This window comes from Rhinocladiella mackenziei (genome assembly GCF_000835555.1).
Source record: "Rhinocladiella mackenziei CBS 650.93 unplaced genomic scaffold supercont1.2, whole genome shotgun sequence".
Taxonomy (NCBI): domain Eukaryota; kingdom Fungi; phylum Ascomycota; class Eurotiomycetes; order Chaetothyriales; family Herpotrichiellaceae; genus Rhinocladiella; species Rhinocladiella mackenziei.
In genome coordinates this window covers 2,788,708-2,812,206 of record NW_013550603.1, presented here as the reverse complement: position 1 = coordinate 2,812,206, position 23,499 = coordinate 2,788,708, and the positions used below count along the sequence as shown (strand labels likewise).

Sequence of the window (23,499 nt, the reverse complement as noted above, 5' to 3'; positions counted from 1 at the left end):
TCAGATAAATAATGCTGTGCGTCCGATCTCTCTGTTCGTCAAGGATAAGCCGAATCCTCACTCTCAGCCTCGTCCAAATACATTCGTGGCTCTTATTGGCCTGTCTTTTGTGAGCCAAGGGGTTTGACGTCGACATCATGTCTCTCTTTTCTTCTCATTTTCTACCAAACCCGAGCCAATTCCCTCGATATCTGGAAATCGGGACTCAAGAAATGAGCGAGATACGTCTCCAGCATGTCCGAGCTATCTCATTCGCAACTTGACCGGGCCGCACTGTGATTACCAGCATGTTCAAGCAAACTCCACGTGGCACACCAGAATGATCAATCTCGGCCTCCAACGTATTTCCCAACTCCTCAACCCCCTCTTTACACACCACCCTACCCTACCTTGGAAAGCAGTTCACATAGCCGGCACCAACGGCAAAGGCAGCGTCGCCTCACTAATCTCCACGTTTCTTGCCAACTCAGGCTATAAAATCGGCCGCTTCACATCGCCTCCCCTCATCGACAGATGGGACTGTATTGCGCTGAACCAGCACCCCGTCGACCGCGATAGGTTCCTCTCTATCGAGAACAACGTCAAGAATCGCAGCGTCTCACAGGGGTTGAATGCATCGGAGTTCGAGATCCTCACAGCTATGGCATTCCAACTGTTCACGGACGAGGAAGTGGATGTCGCCGTCGTGGAATGTGGGTTGGGGGGCCGACTCGATGCCACAAACGTTCTAAGGCCTCAGGATGTCCTGATCAGTGTGCTGACGAAAGTTGGCCTCGACCACACAGAGTTCCTGGGCGATACGGTCGAGGCGGTGGCGGCGGAGAAGGCGGGGATATTTAAACCGGGCGTGCCCGTCGTCGTGGATGAGAGTAATCAAATGAGCGTATTGACGGTGGTTCGGGATCGACTAAAGGAGCTGGGCTGGGGAAGTGAAGGTGACGAAGGGCGTTACCTTCTGTCGCCGGAACGAACAGCCGCGTTGGACAACGCGCTCGATCGTATCAACCTGGCGAAACATCAAGAACAAAACGTTCGGACTGCATATACAGCTTACGAGCTGGCTGAACTGCGCCTGCCGCCGTCAAATTCCAGCGTCAAGTCAACGTTAGAAACCCGCTCGATCACCGTTCCCTCGGTTGACGAACGCCTTGCGAACACTACGCACAATCTTCCTTTCCTCATTTCCACAGCCCAGTCCTCCCTTCGCGGACGTCTCGAGAGGCTTACTCTACCAGCTCACCTCCTTCCATCCAATCGAGGCAATGAATCTGTCCCAGTTCTCCTCGACGGCATGCATAATCCCCAATCCGCACAGGCGCTGGCAGACTACATCGGCACACACATCCGACCTCGCTCAACTGCTCCTTTCACTTGGGTTCTATCCGTGAAAAATGACAAGGATGTCCGAAATATCCTTTCCATCCTGCTCAAGCGGTCCGATAACGTTGTGACATGCACGTTTGGACCCGTGGACCGAATGCCGTGGGTCAAGAGCATGGATGCCACAGCGCTGGCGGGGATTGCCAGAGAATTCACGGATGGAAGAGTTGAGGTCGCTCCGGACGGACGAGTGGACGAGGCGATTCGAAGTGCCGTGAAGGTCGCGGGTAGAGGAAAGGATGGGGAGGGGGGGAGGGACGGCCAGATCTGTATTGCTGGAAGTCTTTATTTGGTGAGTGATGTGTTGCGATGCGTTAGGGACGGAGAAACAGGATCATCAAGGGCAGAACAGGACGATTTTATGTCGGAGCCTTGCTGAAGGACCATGTCGCGCTGTCGGAACGGAGTGCACGCCCGATGTCTCCGATCTTCCCAAGACTACACGACAGCCGCCTCTTCCCTGCCAACTTCAGCCTCGTCTACAGCGATCGTCGTCCCACCTGCTACGGTCGCAGGCCGAACCATGACGACTTGGGCATACCAGCCATCCCCTCTCCCTCCGTCCTCTTCCAGCCTCTTCTGGGAAAACTCTTTGCCCTTATCCCCGCCATTCTCCCACCGCTTCAAATCAACCCATATCTGATCTACATCCTCAGCAATGACCCTCCTAAATCCAACACGTTCATACACGCCCAGCCCTGCCGGACTCGCTTCCAACATGCTCGGCCACCCTTTGGCGTCCGCCTCGGCACAGGCGTGTTGCATTAACATTCCGCCGGCCCCTCGTCGATGGTGCACAGGGTCCGTATACAAATTATCCACCAGGACATGCGGGCCAAGCAGCGCAGTCAGTCGTGTCCGAACATGGACGAGACAGGACCAGAAATGTGACGCCAATGCACCATTAGAGTACGGCGGCCAGGTGCGCACAGCGGTCGACGAGGGCGCCGAGGCAGTTTCTGAAGTGGGAGCATTGGGATTGACGAGGTAGTACTTGATCGCGGCGATGACTTCGCCTTTTGGCCTTTCGTCCTCGTCACCTCCGCCTTTCCCAGACTCCTCTTCCGGATCCGGTCGCCACGCGTCATCAATAACGACTGCAAACCGACACGCATTCCTTTCATCGTCATACTCCTCCACGAATGCCTTGGAGTGGCGCTGTAGATTGCTCGCAATGAATTCAGGATGTGAACTGGCCGGGCCATAGAAGACAGTTCGCATCATCGGGTTAGTCAGCCATGCTGCAAGATGGATTCGCGCTATGGCTGGGAGATAGGCGTGGTCGGATTTCCTGTGAGGAGATAGGGGATAGAGGTGCAGCATGTTGAGAGCGGACGATCCAAGGCACGAGCAATACCGAATGGTCACACCTGTTCTGTGCCGGGTAGAGAATATTGACCGGGAGTGGGAGTGAGGGACTAAGTGCGCGCAAAGTTCGAGAAATGCCGATTGCTCCGAACTCACGCATGATCCTGCATGCTCGCAGATCAAGACCAACATTCAGCAATGGTGCATGTGCTATTTCTGGGTTGTCCCGATCCTATTTTGCCCTTCGTTTCCCTTATGCATCTGTTTGGCTCACAAGATATCCGGTCAAATGGTTGGGGGGGGTAACTTGAGATGTACTCAATGCTCCATCTTTTACCAACAGAGGGCTCTCTCTTCGGAGTAGTGCCAATGGAAGCCCCAAACTCTGATCCTGAGCTGTAAGATCGTCGGGATCGTTACCAATGAGAATATTAGCAGAACTTTTTGAGCCCAGAGGGTTAGAGAAGTATATTATTTGATGTGGGCTTGGCCGCCGGATAAAAACCTCTATATTCTTCGAGAAGGGCTCCCCTTCCAAGCAGAAATTACTTATGTGCTTCCTCCCCGACTACCAAGACGACTTTCCTCGCCTCTTGCCTTTCGAATATCTCGTATCCCTTTGCTGCTCCTGAAATTGGTAGTTTATGCGTGACAAATTCCCGAACCTTGTCGGAGTTTGCAACCAAGACGTCCAATGCATCATTGAAGACTCGTCTCGCTGGTGCTCTCCCCATATTGATGCTAGACGGAGTCCATATTTAGATTCTTCTCCACCAATGAATAGGGGTTTGTCACTCACTTCAAATTCTTTGAATACGCCTCCCACGCTGTGAAAGGCACTTCACCCTGATGAAACCCAATTGAAGATATACAGCCCGCGGGCCTTACCAGGTCGAATGCGGATTTCAAAGCGAGCGCATTGCCCACGAGCTCGATGACGGCGTCTGCGCCTCGACCGTCTGTCGCCTCGAGGATTCTGGCTTTGATATCATCTTTGCCTAGCTTCAGCGGAATCGCACCCCATTTCTCGGCTTCACGCAGTCGGTCGTCCACCGCATCGACCGCAAAGACTTTACCGACCTTCTTGGTCAGACAAGTCAATATCGAGCACAGACCGACGGGCCCGCACCCGAGACATACGAAGACAGTGTCCTGCAGTGACTGGATTTGGAACATCGGACGGGTTTGGTTTATCGATTCCAGTTCACGTGTGTGGGATTCGAAGTATTGGATCGCACGGACGGCGCCGTAGTAGCCCGTCGGGAAGATGTCGCACATCATGATCAGTAATTCGTCGTCCACCGCCGTGGGCGCGGGTTGCAGGGTGCCATCGGCAAAAGGGACGCGCACGTATTCAGCTTGGCCGCCATCAAAGCCCAACGAGCCGAACGATTTGCCCCGTATGCAACGGTTCGTGTAGCCGTGCTGGCAAAACCAGCATTCCATACTGGGGAGAAAGCGTGAGTAGGACAGAAGTATGAATACGGGAACCTGGTGTGCAAAGGTATGCTAGGTCATCTAGGGAAGGGAACAAGAAATTTACCATGTGACGGTGAAAGTGCACACGATTTTCTGGCCGGACTTGAAGTTCTTGATACTAGATCCGACTTCGTGAACGTGGCCGACGAATTCGTGTCCCTGCCCAATTTAGCCAAGATCAGTATGGAGATTTAAAAGCCTGGATCTTTTCTTGCAGGGGCAGTGGATGGCAGAGGGCGCCATCCAGGCCAGATAGTCTGATAGAACCAGGAGCCAGGACGGAAATTTCTGCCACGATTGACCTTTTGGCGCTGTTCTCTGGATGTTGCTATCTGGCAAGAAAGAACGAATGACCGATTCAAGCGCAGGTAAAAAGACTTACACAGATACAACCTGGCTCCATTTTTTGATGACCTCGATAAAAGTGTAAATCACTACCACATATCCCAGCCACCGAAACTTTCACAATCGCATCTGTTGGGTCGATGATTTGGGGTATGGGGCGTTTTTCAGTCGCCATCTGGAAGGGGCCCTTGAATATCACAGCATCCATCATGGTTGTTGCGCTCATGGTGTGCTTCGGACAGTTGAGAGATAGTCGAGAGAAAGACCTCGGGTGGGATTCTCTGTCTGTCTCTGATAATAGTGATGTTCTCCTTCTCCTGACGTTGGGTAGAACCGAGCCGGTCTTTGAGACTCGGCACAGCGTCGTTAGGTGCTTGCTTTCTTTTCGCGTCCCGTCTAAAAGGAGGATTGATTTAGATTTGCTTGAGCGGTTCCGTTACCGTAGCCGGAGTTGGAATGACCATGCACACTGAAGATAATCAGCCTTCCGCGAACAACTATATTGGATTCATTCAGTCAACAAGTCAGAAAGGTCAGTTCCAGCAAGAACAAATTTTTAGGCGTGACCTTGATTGGGAGCCCGGAAACGGGAGGTCAAAACTTGAACTGCCCGAATGGGACCAAGGCTGCGGGGAGGTCACCAATGCATGTCCAATAGAATTTGACCTGCACACATAATTGCTTGATTTCCAGACGGCTGCCGTGCCGAAGAACTTTTCGCATATGTGGAGACTTCTATTTGCCCGGTACTAGTGACCGATATACCCACAGCGCGGGCACAGCGCTGTCCTCGGTTCGGCATGACGAGGTACTTGGGAAAGCCAGTCCGAAGGGATCAGGGAGTTTATTTCTCGGGTGCTCACTCCGAAAGCGATAAAGCGAGCTCAAGTGCATGATTCAGAGTAGAGAATCAGAGAATGTCGAGACTGAATATCAAATTTTCCACGCGCAAGAGGCCTGGGGAGATCTGTGCGCCCCTTCGTAACGACACGTCCCACAGAGACGCTGAACCGAAATACCGGGTATGGAAGTGACAAAGCCTCGCATTATCATTTCCTTGAAGCCATTCCAAGGAGCCGTCCGTTGGTGGACCTATGCACTCGCTGAGATGCAGGAAGAATGGGTACTTAGTTAGAACGGGATTGATATACCCGTGGTCATGACTCTTCGTTCTACCTATCAGGGCCCCGGACATCATCAGTACACTAGCCATCGTCTCGGATCTGCCAGAGACAGTCTTCCTCTGGATAAGATCGCGCTATCCTTGCTGTAAGGCTGCTCGTTATGAGCCAGACTGAGGAATCGTGGACCAAGGCTCAATGATCGAGTCTCGAAAGATCGTGATTGTGCCACAGGTCAAGCGTGCGTAGTTCATTAGACGGGGCCTTCCCAATGGCTGGAGGATTGTCAAACCACTTACTTGACCATCCCAGTTTTGGGCTCAGTAAAAGTGCACACAAAGCCTGTTGAACAAGAAGTCGTCAGCGAGTGATCAACACTTCCATAAAGAGGAGTCTAGAATGGGGATATACATACTCGCCAAATTCTCGGTCCAGGTTGGAAGCTTCATTCCACCAAAAGGAGTCTGCATATTCATCTAGAAGTGTGTTAGTTGCATAAGTGGGAACCAAATTCGTAAAACAACTCACGTCACTCACAATCGACATCCACAACGCTAACATCAAGTTTGCCCGAAACTCGCATGGCTCCCGAAACATCTCTCGTAGAGACAAAAACAGCCCCTCGTCTCCAACCTTTGCTCCTCCCATGGTCTATTCAGCGTCTTGCTTCGCTCGATCAATCATCATGCTTTGGGCCGTTCCCAGAGCGAGATGGTCCACCAAGGGCCCGAGAATGGTGTTGGGATCCTGCAGGTCTCAGAAACGGCCTGCAGCTTCCTTCATCTTCTGTTCCTAACTGTTGATGAAGTCCTTGGCGATGGAACGGTGGACGTATACTCGGATTGCAGCAACATAAACTTGCTCAGATCTCGCCAGCAGAACGTTGATTCTTTCCACCAAGTTCCAACGTAACTCGCATGAGATTACTCTGAGCTGCGGCAATTTGGATCTTTTTGCTTGTCGGTCCACTTCCAGTAAAACTGGTTTTCCGAGAGCTTAGCTATGAGTACATTACCTGTGGCCAAGATAGGTTGCAGTTTGAAAATGAAAGTCGCAATCGGCGCGTTGGACTGGTTGATCGCAGCACACACACCAAAGGGGCTTGTGTCGAACCAGTTTCATCGGCTGGACGGTAATGGCCTTTCTGCTGGTCGGTCCATCCGGCGTAATATTGACGAGTCGTGATTATGTAGTTCTTTTCTCGGGTTGGAATTATACAGAGTCCAACGTCAATATATATAGGCAAGCTGGTCTTCCATGATCGCAGCAAGCTTGTTCAAAACGTGCTGCACACTGTTGTCCGTTGAATTGGCTCCGAGGTCCATAAAAGGCTGCTGAAGCAGCTATTACCACTGTTTCAACATCATCGTCGCCAGCGATGGCCATATGATCGGACGGAACTGATCTATCTTTGGGATTCTGGACGGTGTACGTTTCTTTGCAGATCGAATCGACATACTCGCCGTTGGTGAAGCGTTTGTTGCCGTAGAATGATGCTGAGAGCGCTGGACTTATTGTCGCTGTATGTTGTTTCAAGATTCACTCACTGATCTGACTTCTATTGGGCCGCTACAGTTTCTCCCAAGTCACGCATGTCAGAAGCACCAAGCGTAGAGGCGGCGCCCGGGACCGATTCTGAAGATCTCGGGCTGGGCTCCGAAGGCTATTCCGTATCAGTTGAAACCATTCCCATCGTCTTACTGCAGAGTCTTTCCAAGGTTGCAGGATCCTCGGTTTCCCTCGAAGATCGTTTACATTTGAAAAGCCGGTCCTCCCCCCTTTTTTTTAACCCAGGTCCACTTCATCAGCCGACGGCGGCTGTCAAATTCATTCCTCCTGTATCCCGGCGCGCAATTGGGAGGTAACCACAGGAGAAGGGCACATCAACTTCTATCAGCCTTCATTAGCATCTAGAGACTTCGGTCCAGGATGATTGTCCCGAACCCATTAGGGCTCTATTCCGTTCCTGAAGAGGCGGGAAAGGTGTTTATTGAAGGCATTGCCAACAATCCTAAACTAACAAGCCTTGTAAGTCCCAATTGCCTGGACGATTGGACCGGGTAATTGTTTCCGGGCATTCCCATTCTGCAGGTCTCCCAAATGCTGTCGGGGACAAAGAGAATATGTACATCCAAAGACTCTAGAATTCCCAATTCTGACTGTTCATAATCTGCAGCTTCCAGAAGATGTTTTCGCATTCGCTAGCAGGATCAAACTGGTCGGCAATGATTCTCCCAGCATTCCGATCAACTGGCGCTTCGCTGAATCGGCAACGGCCCTGAAAATGTTGGAAGCATGCATGATCGCGAAGCTAGTCGAAAAGAAATATGGCACCAAATTGTCCGGCGCCACCATCAACACAGATCACGCCAGCCTTTTTCTCATGTCCACCTTACTCTACACTGTCTACCCCGATACCGAGGATGCGATTCCAGGTACTCTAGCAGGGCCGGAGCTCGCGAGACTGGATGCGAAAATACCCAATTATGACTTTCGACAGATGCAATCGTCGCGGCACCGAATTTGCGCCACGAGCATCTACAAGACGAAGGACCACCGGTATTTCCATATTCATGGGAGCATGGATCCCAACCCCACACTCGAAAGCATTGGCCTTCCCATGGATTCTAAAGCAACAACATGGGAGGAAGCTCGCGCGCCCTTTATCGAGAAGTTATCACAGATTGATAGTCAGGAGATGCAACGGCTTGCGACAGACGTCTACGGACAGGCAGGCGTGATTTGCGAATCCATCTCATCCTTCCGAGATTCAGAACACGGTAAAGCAAACGCACACGTCGCCCTCTTTGAGATCCACGATGCTCCTAACCCGGCACATCCGCCTTCCTGGTGGCCCGACAGCCCACAGACGTCGAGCAAACGGCCCCTTGCAGGTCTCAAGGTGGTAGATCTAACACGGGTTATTGCGGCTCCGGCGGTCACACGAGGATTGGCGGAACTAGGGGCATCTGTCATGCGGGTAACATCGCCGAATCTCGTCGATTACTCTTACCTTCACATTGACTTGAATTGGGGCAAATGGAACTCCAGTGTGGATCTCAAGACCGAGGAAGGGAAAAAGTTGCTCCGCGATCTTATCCTTGATGCCGATGTGGTTATCCAAGGCTATCGACCCGGCGTGCTCGATAAATATGGCTTCAGTCAACAGGCCATCATCGATCTTGTCGCCTCTTCGGGACGAGAACGAGGAATCATATCAGCGCGCGAGAACTGCTACGGATGGAACGGACCATGGAGCCAGCGCAGTGGCTGGCAGCAAATCTCCGATGCCTGCACTGGAGTTTCTTGGGCCTTTGGCAAGGCCATGGGCCTAGAGAATGGAGAACCGGTCACTCCAGTGTTCCCAAATAGCGACTATATGACCGGCATCGCCGGTGTGGTCGCGATTCTGACCGCACTGCTCCGTCGAGCAGACAAGGGAGGAAGTTATAAAGTGGACTTGGCCTTGAATTACTACAATCAATGGCTCGTGGAGAGTGTCGGGGAGTACCCCGCTCACGTATGGGAAGACGTGTGGTCGCGACATGGTAAAAAAATATTCAGGTATGTGACTACGACCTTTGTCCAGCCTCTCCTGCGTTCCCTTGGGTCAGCGCTGTGTCTGTCATCTTCCTCGGTTAATCCGATATGTTTCAGGTGTTACCACAACATGCCATTTCTGGTTCCCGCGTACATCGAGATGCTCCGGTGCAATTCCTCTGCCGAACTTTTCGACCCAAAATTCTTTGAAGACAGATACAGCGGTGCAATTGATGCAGTGATCCGGACCGTGAGACCCATCATACAATTCGACAAGGATGAGGTGGAGTTGAAGTACAATGTCGGCACTCGAGGGAATGGGAAGGATACACCTAGATGGCCTCAAGATCTGGGGGTAGAAGTTGTATCGTAAGGTATTCACTGTTGCCCGTTCACCCTTCAATTGTGTTTGGTTCTAGCCCGGCCATCTTTGCCATGCCGATTCGGTATTTTCAAGAATTTGACGTTTAACGAAGGGATGCCTCAAAACTTCGATCGAGGTCAAGAAAAAAGTCCGGTGAGGTCCAATTATACTAGGGAAGGGGGGCTAACCATAGTCAAAAGGGCTTTGGCGAAGTCGGTGTGATGTGTAATGACACTTTTTCTCACAATAACTCTCGCCCTTGGAGAGTGTTTGTGACTACGTCACACCCAGGTAGGGGAAATCTGCATCGAGCATGGATGTTTGCGGCCCTTCCTAGCGCTGGTTGCGTGGCTACTGCCCCCAATGGGACCTCTATTAGTCAGCAAATAGAGAGAAAAGACCCTGGCCAGTGCGGTTTTGTGAGTTTGTTGACTGAGGTGATCCTGGGAGCTTCTCACTGAACGGCTCAATGGAGACGGCCATTGGGTTCGCCACTGTAGCTTCAAGCTCGTGGCCCTCTCTCTCTCTCATGTCGTCAAGTCAACAGGAAAAAAAGACATCTCCGGGTCCTCTTCTAACATTGCCCTGATCAGGGTCGCGAACCAAGTGTCTGCCAATAACCTGTTGAGTAGAAGCAGTGTTACATGATCAGAATGTTGTAAGCCGGATGGGACTGCCTAGACAAATACGGAGGATTGAATCTATGCTGGCGAATCAGAGTAGTCAAGAAACACTGGCCAGGGCAATATCGGATGGCCCTCCGGCTCGAAGAACATAATGAGTATCTCTAGTATACAATTGTTTCAAAACATGGTTCTGTAGCCTCACCTTAGTTCCCTCAAAGCTTCTTGATCTCCATACTCCGTGCTTGAGGGATGTTCTCGCAGACGGAGCCACTCTTCAGCGGGTGGGGCTTGTCGAGGCAATAAGTGGATTTCTCAATTCGCTTCCCCCCACATTGTCAAGTTGGGGTATATCATAACGCCACATTAGGCAGGTAGACTGAAGAGCCCATCATACTCTCCTCCTCTCAATCATACGTTCACGAAGTCTTGCACGAGGGGCTGGACCAGTTTGCACATTTGTCACCACGTTACAACTGAACAACATGCCTCAGGGACAATTCCCCTCCACAATGAAAGCCCACGTGCTTGAGGCGTTCAACACACCCTATGTCCTTCGCGACGTCCCATTTCCTGTCATCGAAGATCCCAATGATATCATTATCCGAGTTGATGCAGCATCCTACTGCCACACGGATGCTGTTTTGGCCGGGGGCAAAATGCACCCTCCGCCTCTCCCCCACATTGGCTGCCACGAGTTTGCCGGCACGGTGGTGGCTCTTTCTGGGCCATCGTCCAGCCGGAACTTGAAAGTGGGTGATCGTGTCGCCGTTCCAGGTCGTGGTCACCACGTGTGCGGGAAATGCCTGGAGTGTCGTAATCCTTCGGGCCCTGTGCCCGACGAACCGGGATACTCTGTTTACTGTCCCAAGGCCGGTGGTGGACTGGGGGTAGGTGACAAGCCAGGCGGGTTTCGAGAATATGCACTCGTCGACTCACGACAGGTGGCATTGATCCCCGACAGTCTGTCAGCCATCGAGGTGGCGCCGCTGATGTGTGCGGGACTCACGATCTACGCGGCATTGAGGAAGTGTGAGCTTCAGCGGGGACAACGAGTCGGGATTATGGGGTGTGGCGGTGGTTTGGGACACTTGGGGCTGCAGTTTGCGACGAAGATGGGATTGAAGACTACGGGGGTCGATGTGGCGCCACGGGCGCTGGGGCTCGCGAAAGGATTGCAGACTGGCGCGACGATCGTCGATGCGTCGAAAGAGAGCGCGGAAACCGTCAGACGCAGAATGGGTGAAGAGGACAGACGGGAGAATCTGTCAGAGATGGGATTAGACGCCGTGTTGATCCTGCCAGAGAGCCAGCAGTCTTTCGACTACGGAATGGCCTTGTTGAAGAGTGGCGGCCTCCTCGTCCTGGTGTCCTTTCCGCCTCAAGGATTCCACGTCTCAGCAGACGACCTCGTCTTCCGTCGCATTCGGGTCGTCGGTAGTTTGATCGGTTCCAATCAGGCGATGAGAGATATGTTTGACTTTTGTGTCCAGAACGATGTCAAGGCGAGGATTAGGACTTATCCATTTTCGAAGCTGAATGATTTGGTCAAGGACTATCATTCCGGCGTGGTGGGTAAACTGGTGCTTGATATGTCCATGAAAGAGGAAGGATGATGTGAATTTAGGTTGTCCTCTGCAACTGGTCCCGCCAGATTGCTAGCATTTGCACGTGCTTGGTTGACCTCCGATTCCTCCCCTATATCCTGCATAGGGTTGATAACCCTTTTCCAATGAAGAGGTACTGTGTATTGTTCAACATTTGCATTGCCAAACGAGATTCCGCCGACCTTACACTGCTTGGAAGACATCGATTTGCGTTTGGGCATCATTCCTCAGCTTGTTATGTAAGAATCTTCTTGTTTGAGTCCTTGTCGACGGCCAAAGATCAAGGAATCGTGTCGGCGCGGCCTCGACCCACCCGTCATCGGATTTCTGGCAATGCGAGAATCGATCCAAGGGCCCTTCAACATTGGGCTCCTTTCAGGAATTTAAGCCCCTTCATACCTTGACAGCGGCAGATTTCCCACTTCGCCTAACGGAGGGAATGGAGAACCATTGATGGAGGATCGCCTGAAGGCCATGGCACGAGCCATAGTGAAGGGATCAAATTCTTCTCCTCAAATCTGGTAGGCGTGTTGAAAGACTGCTCCTGTTCGATAACGTTGGATTCTTGGACACGTTCAGTATGTTGTTGCTGATAAATTCGGCGTCATCCTAGATGCCAACATCAACCGAGAGTAACTTACTGGATGAGATTCAGTACAGTAAAACAATCCGAGATAAGTACATTGTCAGCTTCTGTCACCTTTGTCGGCTCCGACTTATTACGTGAGTATGAAGCAACGCAGTAATCGACAAATTTCATTGGAAAGTCCCCGGGCGTGATTTTACTTTCCAATGTCAAATTCATTCTACCTTACGAACCATCCGGGCTCATAGTTACTGGGAATATCCCAGGCAATCCTTAAATCCACTGTCGATTATTCAGCACAGGTCGCAGCGAGATCTACAATGGAAGTCTTTATTTCCTCACTTCGTCATTGAAGTCGAAATGTTATCTTCCCATATTAGCTGTCGTTACCATAATCTACCGACTTCAGAGAATGGAATGGTTTGAGGAGAACAGCAATGTGTTCTTACGCCTACGAGGATTAGCAGATATTAGAGGAAGCTATCGAAAACCATCGAATTTTGGCAGAAACGTTTGCGAAATGGAACGTAGACTTCGCGCCAAGCACGCATTATGCATTGCCAATTCGGTCCGAACATCATGCCTTCACAATCCCTATGAAGGCCACGACGCAGCCAGCCCGTATATAAGTTTCGTTCCCTCTTCCCCCCTCCTCTCTTCACTCCTCTAATGAACACAGACGAGGGTCAATGAAGCTTTGTGAAACAGGCACCGAAAAGCTCAATTTCAAGGAGCCGATTCTCCTTCAAGACATCGCCAATACCATCCGAAGCAAAAACTCTGGTCCATTCGAACTCACATTCGACATCTTGTTTGGAAGCCAGGACGCTTACAATCGTGTCTGTAAGGCAAACTTGTTGACAGCCGAAACAGTCAAAAAGTTGTTCCAGATCGATGACAAAGACATCCTCGCCCAACAGTTTTTCGAGCGTGCGCTTGGGTGGAAATGCACCACTGTGCGACCATGGGCGCAGGAGTTTTTTGGCGCGAAAGACGTACTGGAACGCAGCAGCATGCACCGTTAACTCGGCCTCGTGATCCCAGCGGTGTAGAGAGCTCAATATATGTAGCGTTCTTGATGATAATTCAAAATACTTTCTTGAACCTTTAAATATAACAGGTATCTTGAGGACGAAGATGTTGAGGATAGTGATGATGATAATGGTAATGGGATCGAGTAGTTGACCTTGGCATCCGGTTGATCGTGGGAGTTGAAAATGTAGATCAAGAGCACAAGAATGAGACTATGCTATAAGGACTTCGAATCTAGTTCATCAGTAATGTGTAGGACTCGACTCATTTCATTGGGGGCTTGATCGATGATAGGCTGAGGAGTTAGGTTATCGTCGTTATTGTCAGCGCCGCATGCTTCTCCTGTTCGCATGAATCGTGGTTCTTTGAAGATTTGTTTGAAAATGCGCTGAAGAATCTCCACCGCTTGAGTGGTGATGGGGCCCTTGCTGGCGATGACTGAGGACAACCCCTGGCATCTACCGGCCTGGGAGGTCTTGATAGGGGCGTTCTCCTTGAAACGCACTAGGATGTGGTCGTCTTTGGTGACTTCGCAGACAAACTTACCGTATAACGACAATGGGAGAAAGAATTTGCTCCTGGCCAGGTATTGCAGGTCAGCCACAACCAAAAAAAAAAACCATCAAGAAGTGCATACGCACTTCAGCAACTCGTCATGCAAGTCAGGGTTGAGCTTCCTGATCCCGCCCCGTATCAAGACCATTCTCTCTTTCGCTTTCTTATGCATGGCATAAGCCTGTAGGTCGCCATTTGCAGCTTGTTGGGCAAGAAGATTGGATGTCCCGTTAGCCGAAAGAGAAAGATGGCCATCGGCAATAGAAGAAAAAGAACAAGATCGCATGGCAGGGTACCCGAGCTTACATCGACATCCATCAACCAAAGAGCAGTCAGAATTGCAGCGTCATCATTGGCGCTTCGAGCGGTTTCGATTTTCAACCTCAAATGCTTTAATGCCTCACCCCGGTGATACATGGCTACCTTGAATCAGATGAGATAGCAGCTTGTTTCAACGCCCAGTGCCGAGCTGAATCGCGGGTGGAGGAATCATATAACTGCTAGTTGAATTTAGGAGAACACCCATGGTTAGCCTCCAACCGTCAAGCTGGGGCCTGCACCGCAAGATGATGCCCCCTAAAGGAGCAGAGGATCGCGGCAAAGGGAAAGTGACATTGTTGATTGGCTGGGACAGGGGTATCCGAGTGTCAGGGACGAGATCGAAACAATACCAAACGTACGACAGTACGGAGCATTCAACTTACAGTTGTCCGCCAGAATGGGACATAAGCCTTGTAGCTAATCGGGTAGGCGGTGAAAAGGTCGGCCAGGAGGGGCCCAAGGAGGGAGGGGCGAGAGAAGCGGGAGAAGTTGGAGCTGGAGCTGGAGTTGGGCCGTCTTCAGAACTGGTCGGAGGAATCTCCTTCTTATCTGGCTTCATCGCCTTCTTGGTTTTGGCGTTGGTGACCGTTGGGTGATGGTGATTCTCCAGCTTGACGTTTGACAAAAGGTCGATAATGAGAGCGATCAAGGACGATGCTCTTGGAGGTCGGACGATAACCTTTGGATGCAAATGATGAAACTGTTCGCCGATTCTTTCTGCTCTTCAGCTCGGTTGGATTGTTATATGTTATGAAAAATGTTGTTTGGATGACTCGCTGACATTTGGAAGCCTTGTTCTTTGGTCCTTAACTCTTGATGCCGATGTTGTCAATGCTTTGATATTGCGTGTTTGACCATGGAAGTATTCGATGAAAGCTTCGTAGATCCAGGACTTCTGATGTTGATATATTTGGCCCGGTATAGTGAGGTCAGGTCTGGCCAGCCCTCAGCCCGGTCTTCAAGTCATCCGATTTCCTAGGTGCCCGGTTCGGCTCAATTCCGAATGATTGAGGCCAAAGTGGATTCGTAGTTCCCTGGTAAAATACAGATCGAACATGAGGGTGGGGACTCGTTTGGGGTATGGGTATGAAAGAAGGAAAGATTCCCCTTTATGTCGGCACTGCGTCGTGGGTGGCATGGTCATCGCAGGACTCTTGGGTGGTGGATCGAGATGGGATGACGCTCAGGATTTAGCGAGATTCGAGATGAGAGAACCTTCGGTTTCATCAATCAGTCAACCTCGGAAGCTCATGGGGAGGGGAGATAGTAAGACGAAGATTTATCAAATTGGTCACCAGACAAAAGGATAAGTATGAGAGACGTTGTCGCTATCATCACATAAGCACCATGCGTCAAGTAACACTTTGGCCTAGGAAAACTCAAAAAGTACTGAGACAAATCCGGCAAAAGGTTCCAAGATCGGATTGATAAATATTGATAGAGAAGATCCTATGGAGGGGGAAAAAAAAAAAAAAAAAAAATTAAAATAAAACTTTTGTGGTTCAGAACTGCCCACTTCCATCCTTTATCAAACAATATAGCTTGCCTCCAATATCATGAACGTGGTATGTTGAATCCCTGGACCAAGCCCGTACCGCTTCATACGCTCATTAATTGTAGTTTGTCTAAGATTCCGCCCATCTCCTTTCGCGAAGGGGCATCTCTGCGTTCTCGTTGGCTTGACTTCCGTTCTCTTCTGCCCTCCATGCAAAATATTCTCCTAGACGAACCTCTGCATATGAAGCATAATCAAAGTCAATTTGTGAAATGGTGGCTTGGATCAAAGCCCAAATGCCCCAGTACAATCCAGGCATACCACGGTATCGATCCACTTCGGCAAGTAATACGTCGAGCATATCGTCAGATACGGGCTTGTCGCTGTGGGCTTTGTACGATTCGAGATAGTCTTGGAGAAATTGACGACGAACGGATTTGGTGGGTAACATGTTGTAGTCACAATCATAGCCACCCCATTCGGCGAAATGATTGGCAATGTCGAATGCTGCTGGGCATGGTATTGCATATTCATAGTCGATAAATGAGACCTTGATATCGTCTTCCATCTTACTACTGACGGAGGAGTTCTCCGGAGGAAGGATAATAATGTTGGCACTTAACAGGTCGCAATGTCCCAAAACAAACCCGCCTGATCCAGGGCCTCGTTGTTTGTCAAGGTCACTGAATGATCGATCTAATTCCTTCTGGAGAAGCTCCTGTCGAGCTTTCTGCTTGGGAGTGTCGCATGGAAGAGCACTGGTCCACTTTTGCATTACTGACCAGATATTGGGGACCGGTCTTCTGGACGCAAGCTCTGGGGTTGCGTCCGGCGGAGTCTCATTCTTCACGTTATGACCATTGACACCATCGGAGACATCACTCTCCTCAGCAGCGTCGTCAATGGGTAATCGCGCATGCCACTCACCCAGCCTTTTGGCCACAGCTCGCCATACAGGCTCTCGGATGAGGTCCTGGGGAGTGCAGACCTGACCAATGATGTATCTGTACAGGAGCCCGTTCTTGAATCTTGCCAGCAGAGGAGGAGCCAATCCACGTTCTGCGCATAAAGCATGTGATCTCGCCTCTCGATCCCGGTCGATTAGGATTTCCGTATTGTTCCCGTAGGCACGTAGGAGTATGGATTCTTGATCAACTTCTGCTTGAGATAGGCCTGGGACATGTTTGGCCACTTTGAGCAGCTAGATACAAAAATGAGTAGGAGCACGTGCCTGGAAGATGGAGGACAACTCACCGTGTTTGTGATGCCGTCGGTGAACTTGACAATGTCAATTTTCCCAGGGACTTCTCGCCATTTGGGCTGGATTCTATAGACCAAAGCACAAGCCGAGTCGTCAACTGTGTTGTTGTCAAAGGAGAGGTCAATGTGCTCTAAAGGTGGCGTATGTCCGTTGGCGAGTTCAGAAATGTGTGTACCCATGACAGAACATGACCTGGGGACGGAGCGTGAAGGTCAGAAGGGCGGGATTGAAAAAGCAGAGATGGAAGAGTCGAGACAAAGGGAAATAAAGCAGGAAAGGCTCGAGAAGAACGCTGCAAAAGTGGATGTTGGTTAACTATATGAAGGGTGCCAGTGTGCGATTTGGAGAATGGAACTGGAGACTGCCGAACACCTGACAGCTTGCCGGTGAGTGATGGATCATTTGGTGGCCCGGGATTGATATTTTAAGCAGTATGAGTGGCGGGCGCAGGGAGGGCCTTTGCCCATCGTTATTAGCCGTTTATTCATCTCCTCCCACACTTTGTTGGTTCAAACTCTTATGACTTGATTCATTCTCAAACCGGGTACACGCATCCTCAACAATTGCCCGTATTGTTCTCTCCCTGCCGCAAACGGCGCATCGAAGCTCTCGAACCCACCCAGAATCTTTCAGGAACCCGCTTCACACTTCCACGTCATCGTTCGCTTGGCCCTACAGGAACACCTGCCAATTTCTACCATCGACTCGTTACTCAAACCTTGTTCCTTCCATTCCTCCATCCACTTTTCCCTTGTTCCTGTTTGTTTCGTTCCAGCTCCTGTCTCAACGGATTCTACTGCCATCGGGTATCGCGGCATGCGACCGCAAACAACTGATGTAAAAAGATGAGTAATGGTGGCGGATCAATAAATAGCAACATTTTGCAGACACCAAGGCTTTTGCGACAGTATGTCATGTAAACTGTCACATTAATAAGTGCGCGTGCTGGCTGGATCTCAAAGTCCTTTCTTTTTCGAGGTTGACTCGAATGCACGTCATCTATCGACCGCCTAGACGACATGTTTGTGCCTACGTTGTCAACTTCTCCTTTCCTTTCTTCCCCGTTTTCTCTTCCTGTGCCTCGGCCTCATACTTCGGTTCCAATCTTCTCCAATATGATTTTCGCACCAGGGACATTGACATCCAACGATGTAGCCTTCCGCATGAGTTGCTGGATAAGATCATCCCGATGACTGAAATCTTCGGCCTCGAGCATCGCCACCACAACAAACGAGTTTGGTCCGTTTGCCCAAGCGACGATCGCCTCATCTCCGTCGCCCTGGCCCTGGATCTGCATGTACAGCAAGTCATGAAACTTCAACGGCGGCTCCACCCGTTCGATACTGTTTGTGGATCGGACAAAACGTCCACCTTGTACCAGGGCCTTGAGCAGGCGTCCAAACCCTCGCGAGGCAAGAATGTGGGAATTTTGAGTTTCGGCTTCCTCAATCTCGGGGCTTTCAGTCGCAAGATGCGCGATTGCAGCGAGTGCAGGCTCCCGCTCCCCAATCGCGCCGAGAAGAGTCTCTGTCATGAATTGACAACCGAAACTCGACTGTGCAAGAAATTTCGCCTTCGAGGCAATCAGATCCAGTAACGGCTGGGAGATGGCTTTCAGCAGCTCCGTCCGCCGAGTCTCCGGGTCTTTCTTCGAGGTTTTTGTTCGTATCTCACGGATTTCCTTGATGATGGCCGTGCTCTCGTCGGTCGTGAGCCATTTCGGAGGTTCGGTCGACATAAGATACAATAGTGGAATCCGTGCCGTGAGGTGCCCGGTTTGTGCCATCAATTCTTGTTCGCGGCCCTCCTTGTCGAGATCCTTGCTGAGAAGTTCGGAGAAGATGGCCTTGGAAGTCATCACGGTATCGTCGATAACTTCATAGGCGGTGAGAAGGACGCTGTGCCCGTAGACGTCTGAGGCCAGGAGTTTGATGTGCGTCTTGAAGAACCTCAGAATGCCTCGTCTGTCCTTCGAGTTGCCGTGTGCGAGAGCAAGGCATACAAGCCGGGAGCCAGATTTCGTGAAAGCCAGGTTTTTGTAGCAATCACCTTCCTCGTCATCGCGAAGCATTGACAAGAACTCTGTCACTTCCGGACTGTCTGGCTTGCAGTTGAGGAAGTACTGCAATAGGGCGTCGTGAAGGATCGTAAAACCCGTCGTCTTCTTCTGCACCAGCTGGTTCGTCATTTCTCTCAGATGTTGCATGATTGGACTTCTCTTTTCAGGATTCCGCGCCAGAATCTCCGACAACTCTGCCGTCACTTTTTCAGACGTTCCACCGTGTTTGTGACCAAACACGACAAACTCCGGCCCGTACCATTCTCTCAACATAATGGCCTTTTGCTGCTTCGTCGCAATGGCCCGGTATATATCGTCGACGATCCAACTCGCCTCGGGATGGCGAATGAGCCTTTTAACATGGCCATAGAACTCCTCGACAACAGCGTCTCGACTCTCATCGTCGCCCATGACCATTTTTGCGATCAGAAACTTGGCATATCTGGACTCCGCTAGTTCTCTGTAACTGCCCTTCAACTCCTGCGTGATCTGCCTCCTCTGCGCCGGCGTAGCGTATTTCAACGCACACTGTATGACTCGTACCGAATCGTGCTTAAAGACAAAGTCCTTCACTCTGTCCGATATTATCTCAAACAGTTCTTTGACCAGTTCGTCCCGCTCGGATTTCTCAACATGCGATTTCCGCCGTAGACGCTCCCAGATCTTCTTCGAGCGGGCGATCGAGTCGGCGTGCGGCTTTGCGGCTTTTCGGTCTTGGGTTAGCGCTTTTTGCTTCGCATGCACTTCGCGCGATGTGCTGCCTGCATTTGTCCATGCGTTAGCGAGGATGTGCTTCACAATTGGTGTACATGTTGACCCTGCAGTAACGCACCGTTCAGATATGGCTCAGGCCTCCGGGGGGAAGTATATTTCTGAGATGTGTAATTTTCCCTTTGTTTCGTCGACTTGACTTCCTCTCCTGCGGCCAGAGTACTTTCATCTTTGACATCGTTGAAGCCAATGAAGTCCTGTCCGGCAAAGGGTTTGCTCTTCTCAGAATTGCCTTTGGCGACTTTGGCTTTTTTGGAGGCCTTGACCTCGACCTCCTTATTTGCTCGTTTCATCTTGGACATATTTATCAATCAAGAGAAGGAGAGTATTCCTCAGTAGTCTGTTTCCAATAAAGGCGGTCGAAACCACAATATTTTTTGGGGGAGGGGAAAATCCGGCAAACATTGCATACAAAGGCTTGGCATGTTTGATACCATTGAATCTACTTTCCGAACTCCTCCATTCTCAACCCTCGTCCCTAGGCATCTTCCACTCCTTATACAATACATATCGTGTATCCACCTTCAAGGCTATATTTCTCAGCAGATGGCCATTCGGTCGGAGGCGTGAAGGCCACTTCCGGTGCCACTCGAGAGACCTTCTCGAGATAATCCTTCCCACAGCAAAAGTAACCAACTCGTCGATACTGTCCAATAGCCCCACCAGTGAATTGGACGATCAACCCAGCGACAGTACCCCTTTTATACCAATTCGCCATACCGCGTGTGCTAATGATGGCAATTGGCACACAACACATCTGAGTTAATCTTGGACTGTGGTGCGCAAGCCTTTTCTTGTGAATCAGGAGGAAGCGTTGCGGGCTGCCGTACCTCATGATATTTTCTTCCTCCGGGTTTTCTGATTCTAAATGTGAGTCCTGTTCATATTTCCAAATTTCCTTCTTAAGAACTCACCGGGTTTGAAAGCATCTTTCATGATTGGATCATAATCAGCCACTTCTGGGTCGTCCCGATCATCCCAATACCATCTCACCGGCTGCACCTGTTCAAATGCATCCGGCGCTTCGGTTTCTAGTCGGCACCCGAATGCTGCACTTCGATAGATGGGGTACATCTGGCAGCGACCCAAACGGATACTTCCACCGTTGACCGGACCGGTTGAATCTTCCCCGCGAAGTGAGACGTTGACATCGAGGACATCAACTAGTGAGGAGTTGCTCAGGTTAATGGGCTCTTCCATTCGGCGATCCTCCTTGGTATCAAAATTCGGGTCGTGCGATGCATCGTAATAATAAGGCAGTTTCACTCGGCAGTCGAGCGAAGCCCAGGACCATGAAGGGCCGTTTCGAGACCGCATGCTATGTTTCTCCCCAAGATGCACGCCACAGAATGTGTGATGAGACCATAGTAGCTGGCTGGGCAGATATGCTTTCCATAAACCGGCAACATAGTCACCGAGGAGTGGTTGAAATTCTTTTGCAATGGCAGAACAAGCGACAAGTTTGTCGTCGAAACGCGTAAGCTTTGCACTTGAGTATGTGGCGACAAGCTCGCTCCATCGTTGGAGAAATGCTTTTCGCTCTTTGAGATGCTGTTCCTTGGACAACGGATCCCTGAGCGACTCTGGAGCGCGCAAAAGATGCTTCCACGCATCTTTGGCAACACTTCCTCCGTTGGTCAACAGAGGGTGGCTCTCAGACAGCATGCCTCGACAGCATTCCCAAATAAACTCATCGGAGGTGCAGTGGATGATCCGGGGGGCGAGCATCCTTTCTTGAAACACCCATGCGCGTTGATTCAACGGGGCTCGATCGACTCCCCACTCGATGAGGGTACGTATTCTGTCACACCACGTTATTTGCCGCATGTTGAAATTGTCGTTGCTCATGGCGACGTCCTCCTGAACAACTAGGTCGTGGTAGATGAAGGGCCGCTTGTGAGTTAAGTCGCGCTTCTCCAGGAAGCCACTGGCGTTGTCTTTGCTGATGGTCGCGGCAATGCAGAGGTGTGAATTTCGATAGATTGCACCCATCGCCGACGACTCATGCAACCAGTCCTCGGTTGAATCTTGTCGAATGCACAAGGAATCAATCCACAAGTAAGGAATCTCAAGTCTCCGGGCCATGGTGACGGCATCTTTGAATGTTTGCGGTAGAGCCGAGACGGGGTAGCCCTCTATGAACGAATCCAATGTTTCTTTATCGAGATGAGGCTCATGAGTCGTGCCCCAAGAGTGTGACAAAGCAGCGTAGACAGGAACATTCGATGTTGGTAGGGATTTGGATTCGACCAGGCGAATCTCACCTGGGTCTTGGAGGTCTAACAATCGAGTGGGAAGAACGGTGGCAGTATCTGGGAAAGTTTGTCGCTTGCATTCTGGATGATCGGATACACAATTCTCTATCCAATACTTAAACAGTGACCATGTCGAAGCACCCGGCGTATAGTCGTCTAGTTTTGCCGTCGCATTAATGGGGTTCAAAAGCCTTTTCGATAAGCCGTTGAGAGAATCAATGATAAGTGAAGCCCTCTCGTCGCCCACATATTCCTGGTAAGCGTGTCGATGTTGATCGATGCCTGCCCTTTGTACACTCACAGGCCAATCTCGAGGGTCAGGCGCACACCTGATTGAGAAATAATAGTGGCCCGCGCATCTCAGTCCCAATGGGCTCTTCATAGGGTCTTTGCGCAGGATCCCAGGCCGTCTTCGATATCGTGTTTGCGTATGTGAATATGACTCTTTGGCACGAGAGTCTAGAGAATTAAGTAGCCAGCGGCAGAGATGGCACCCTGAATTGGCGGATTCCAATAAGTCCGCACGGCTTGACTTGTGATCGAGCGAATCATCTTCTGGCAAGATATGTTTATAGTAGTCGGACTCTCGAAACTCCTTCTCGCTCTTATAGCATTCGTAAGATTTGGAGGGAGTAGGATCGGGTCGTGATTCAGATCGGATCACAGAGGGACTTTTTCCCGATTCCAATTCCTCCACCTTTGTCAGAACATTTAGGCAATCGTCACAGAGCTTGAGAGAGTGTGTTTCACTTGGGCCCATGTCAGCTTCGCTCTGAGCTGTGCACCCCCCAGCGATTTTGTAGAGATAAAGAGCCGGGTAGAGATCTGGACACTGGGCGAATATCAAGGCTATTCGATGCTTTTGCGTACAACTTACTCTAAGTCATACTCGTCGTGGTGGGAACGCTTTGGGAGTGGTGGAATCGAGATAGAAATGAAAAGCAGCTGCCTGGAGTTTGGAGACCGGCTGAGCCTTCTGTTGCAGACAGCCTTGCCCCCACTTTTCTAGACCCTAGGCGTTCCAGTCGACGCCTGCGTGGAAAAGAAAGACAGACGTCAGTCTTCGTTTGCAATATATTGCCATTGAAATAGCTGAGAGTAAGACTAAGCTTGTGGTCCTATTCTCTCTCCCTCACTCAGCGCGTCGTAACTGAGGGACGGCAAATCCAAGCCAAAAGTCATAAATCATATCCAGATAAATCCGGTCTGTGGACCACCTAGACAAGCCCTACTGATTAAACTCGAGATGGATCGCATGGAGCGTTCACAGATGAGCCTCGATATCGAGATGGTTCATAGATTGGATCCGATGAAATACCACGAGCCATCGGATCCGATCGATGGACCACGTCCCCGGGAGGAGGAGCGGTCTACGACAATATCCACGTCTCGTCGCG

The 23,499-nt window shown here is 50.6% G+C and overlaps 10 protein-coding genes across 10 annotated transcripts; 4 read left to right on the top strand and 6 right to left on the bottom strand.

Annotated features, from left to right (window-relative positions):
* Positions 1–319: 319 nt before the first annotated feature.
* On the top strand, positions 320–1,759 carry Z518_02796 (uncharacterized protein; the record flags this gene model as incomplete). The annotated part of the gene is made up of 1 exon (XM_013419822.1): positions 320–1,759. The coding sequence occupies one exon, from the start codon at positions 320–322 to the stop codon at positions 1,757–1,759; it is 1,440 nt and encodes a 479-aa protein (XP_013275276.1).
* A 59-nt stretch (positions 1,760–1,818) lies between these two features.
* On the bottom strand, positions 1,819–2,703 carry Z518_02795 (uncharacterized protein; the record flags this gene model as incomplete). Its single annotated transcript, XM_013419821.1, has 1 exon — positions 1,819–2,703. One exon carries the CDS (start codon positions 2,701–2,703, stop codon positions 1,819–1,821), a length of 885 nt encoding a protein of 294 aa, XP_013275275.1.
* A 530-nt stretch (positions 2,704–3,233) lies between these two features.
* On the bottom strand, positions 3,234–4,738 carry Z518_02794 (uncharacterized protein; the record flags this gene model as incomplete). Its single annotated transcript, XM_013419820.1, has 4 exons — positions 3,234–3,429; positions 3,488–4,135; positions 4,232–4,326; positions 4,550–4,738. 4 exons carry the CDS (start codon positions 4,736–4,738, stop codon positions 3,234–3,236), a joined length of 1,128 nt encoding a protein of 375 aa, XP_013275274.1.
* Positions 4,739–7,562: 2,824 nt separating this feature from the next.
* Positions 7,563–9,546, top strand: Z518_02793 (uncharacterized protein; the record flags this gene model as incomplete). The annotated part of the gene is made up of 3 exons (XM_013419819.1): positions 7,563–7,661; positions 7,810–9,197; positions 9,291–9,546. The coding sequence occupies 3 exons, from the start codon at positions 7,563–7,565 to the stop codon at positions 9,544–9,546; spliced, it is 1,743 nt and encodes a 580-aa protein (XP_013275273.1).
* Positions 9,547–10,645: 1,099 nt separating this feature from the next.
* Positions 10,646–11,776, top strand: Z518_02792 (uncharacterized protein; the record flags this gene model as incomplete). Its single annotated transcript, XM_013419818.1, has 1 exon — positions 10,646–11,776. The coding sequence occupies one exon, from the start codon at positions 10,646–10,648 to the stop codon at positions 11,774–11,776; it is 1,131 nt and encodes a 376-aa protein (XP_013275272.1).
* A 1,097-nt stretch (positions 11,777–12,873) lies between these two features.
* On the top strand, positions 12,874–13,378 carry Z518_02791 (uncharacterized protein; the record flags this gene model as incomplete). The annotated part of the gene is made up of 2 exons (XM_013419817.1): positions 12,874–12,974; positions 13,033–13,378. The coding sequence occupies 2 exons, from the start codon at positions 12,874–12,876 to the stop codon at positions 13,376–13,378; spliced, it is 447 nt and encodes a 148-aa protein (XP_013275271.1).
* A 224-nt stretch (positions 13,379–13,602) lies between these two features.
* On the bottom strand, positions 13,603–14,226 carry Z518_02790 (uncharacterized protein; the record flags this gene model as incomplete). Its single annotated transcript, XM_013419816.1, has 2 exons — positions 13,603–13,963; positions 14,027–14,226. The coding sequence occupies 2 exons, from the start codon at positions 14,224–14,226 to the stop codon at positions 13,603–13,605; spliced, it is 561 nt and encodes a 186-aa protein (XP_013275270.1).
* Positions 14,227–15,886: 1,660 nt separating this feature from the next.
* Positions 15,887–17,196, bottom strand: Z518_02789 (uncharacterized protein; the record flags this gene model as incomplete). Its single annotated transcript, XM_013419815.1, has 2 exons — positions 15,887–16,957; positions 17,011–17,196. The coding sequence occupies 2 exons, from the start codon at positions 17,194–17,196 to the stop codon at positions 15,887–15,889; spliced, it is 1,257 nt and encodes a 418-aa protein (XP_013275269.1).
* Positions 17,197–18,104: 908 nt separating this feature from the next.
* On the bottom strand, positions 18,105–20,149 carry Z518_02788 (uncharacterized protein; the record flags this gene model as incomplete). Its single annotated transcript, XM_013419814.1, has 2 exons — positions 18,105–19,837; positions 19,909–20,149. 2 exons carry the CDS (start codon positions 20,147–20,149, stop codon positions 18,105–18,107), a joined length of 1,974 nt encoding a protein of 657 aa, XP_013275268.1.
* A 194-nt stretch (positions 20,150–20,343) lies between these two features.
* Positions 20,344–22,862, bottom strand: Z518_02787 (uncharacterized protein; the record flags this gene model as incomplete). Its single annotated transcript, XM_013419813.1, has 2 exons — positions 20,344–20,711; positions 20,762–22,862. The coding sequence occupies 2 exons, from the start codon at positions 22,860–22,862 to the stop codon at positions 20,344–20,346; spliced, it is 2,469 nt and encodes an 822-aa protein (XP_013275267.1).
* Positions 22,863–23,499: the final 637 nt, after the last annotated feature.